This window comes from Eimeria tenella, genomic scaffold (assembly GCF_000499545.2).
Source record: "Eimeria tenella Houghton genomic scaffold, Eth_scaff2044, whole genome shotgun sequence".
Taxonomy (NCBI): domain Eukaryota; phylum Apicomplexa; class Conoidasida; order Eucoccidiorida; family Eimeriidae; genus Eimeria; species Eimeria tenella.
This window is the reverse complement of record NW_013541888.1, coordinates 2,427-3,040: the sequence shown is the minus strand read 5'-3', so window position 1 is coordinate 3,040 and position 614 is coordinate 2,427. Positions and strand designations below refer to the sequence as shown.

At 49.5% G+C, this 614-nt stretch overlaps 1 protein-coding gene across 1 annotated transcript in view; it reads left to right on the top strand.

The window, feature by feature from the left end:
- Positions 1–614, top strand: part of ETH_00038590 (Seryl-trna synthetase, (Serine--trna ligase) (Serrs)) — a gene marked incomplete at both ends in the record, with an annotated part of 3,012 nt that overhangs the window by 1,429 nt on the left and 969 nt on the right. Inside the window, 2 exons of the mRNA XM_013374446.1 lie at positions 102–183; positions 388–453. Coding sequence (XP_013229900.1) covers positions 102–183; positions 388–453 — 148 coding nt within the window. The remainder of the gene's footprint in view (positions 1–101; positions 184–387; positions 454–614) is intronic.

The following is a 614-nucleotide window of genomic DNA, read 5'->3' as shown; positions in this document are numbered from 1 at the left end:
TCTGCTGCTGCTGCTGCTCTCCCGCTGCTACTACAACTGTTGCTGCGGCTGCTCTCCCGCTGCTACTGCTGCTGCTGCTGTTGCTGCTGCTGCTGCTGCAGGGCGCTGCAGCTGCCTTACCGAGTGGTGCAACTGTGCGCTGGAGAGACAGCTTTTGCTGCTGCTGTTTGCTTCGACTTGGAGGTGGGCTTTCTGGGGTGTACGTACACCTGAAGTGTCTCCTTTTTCATTTTGTCTTTTTTTTGTTTTTCTTTTGTTCTTTTTTAACTGCTGCCAGGTCTTGTTTAATTTTATTTCTTCTCTGTTTTTTAATTTTATTTATTTATTTATTTATTTATTTAGCTATTTATTTATTTTGACTTTTAATTTTGTCTCCTTTCTACTCAGGTGTGGATGCCAGGCTTGCAGCGCTTTCTGGAGGTCTCTTCTGTCTCCAACTGCAGAGACTACCAGGTCCCCTGCTGCTGCTGCTGCTGCTGCTGTTGCTGCTGCTGCTGTTGCTGCTGCTGAAGGCGGCTGGCATGGGCTGAGGTGTACATACACCGCAGGCTGCTCTGCATGCGTCCAGGCCCGCCGCCTAAACCTCCGCTTTAGAAACACTTCAAGTCCCCCGC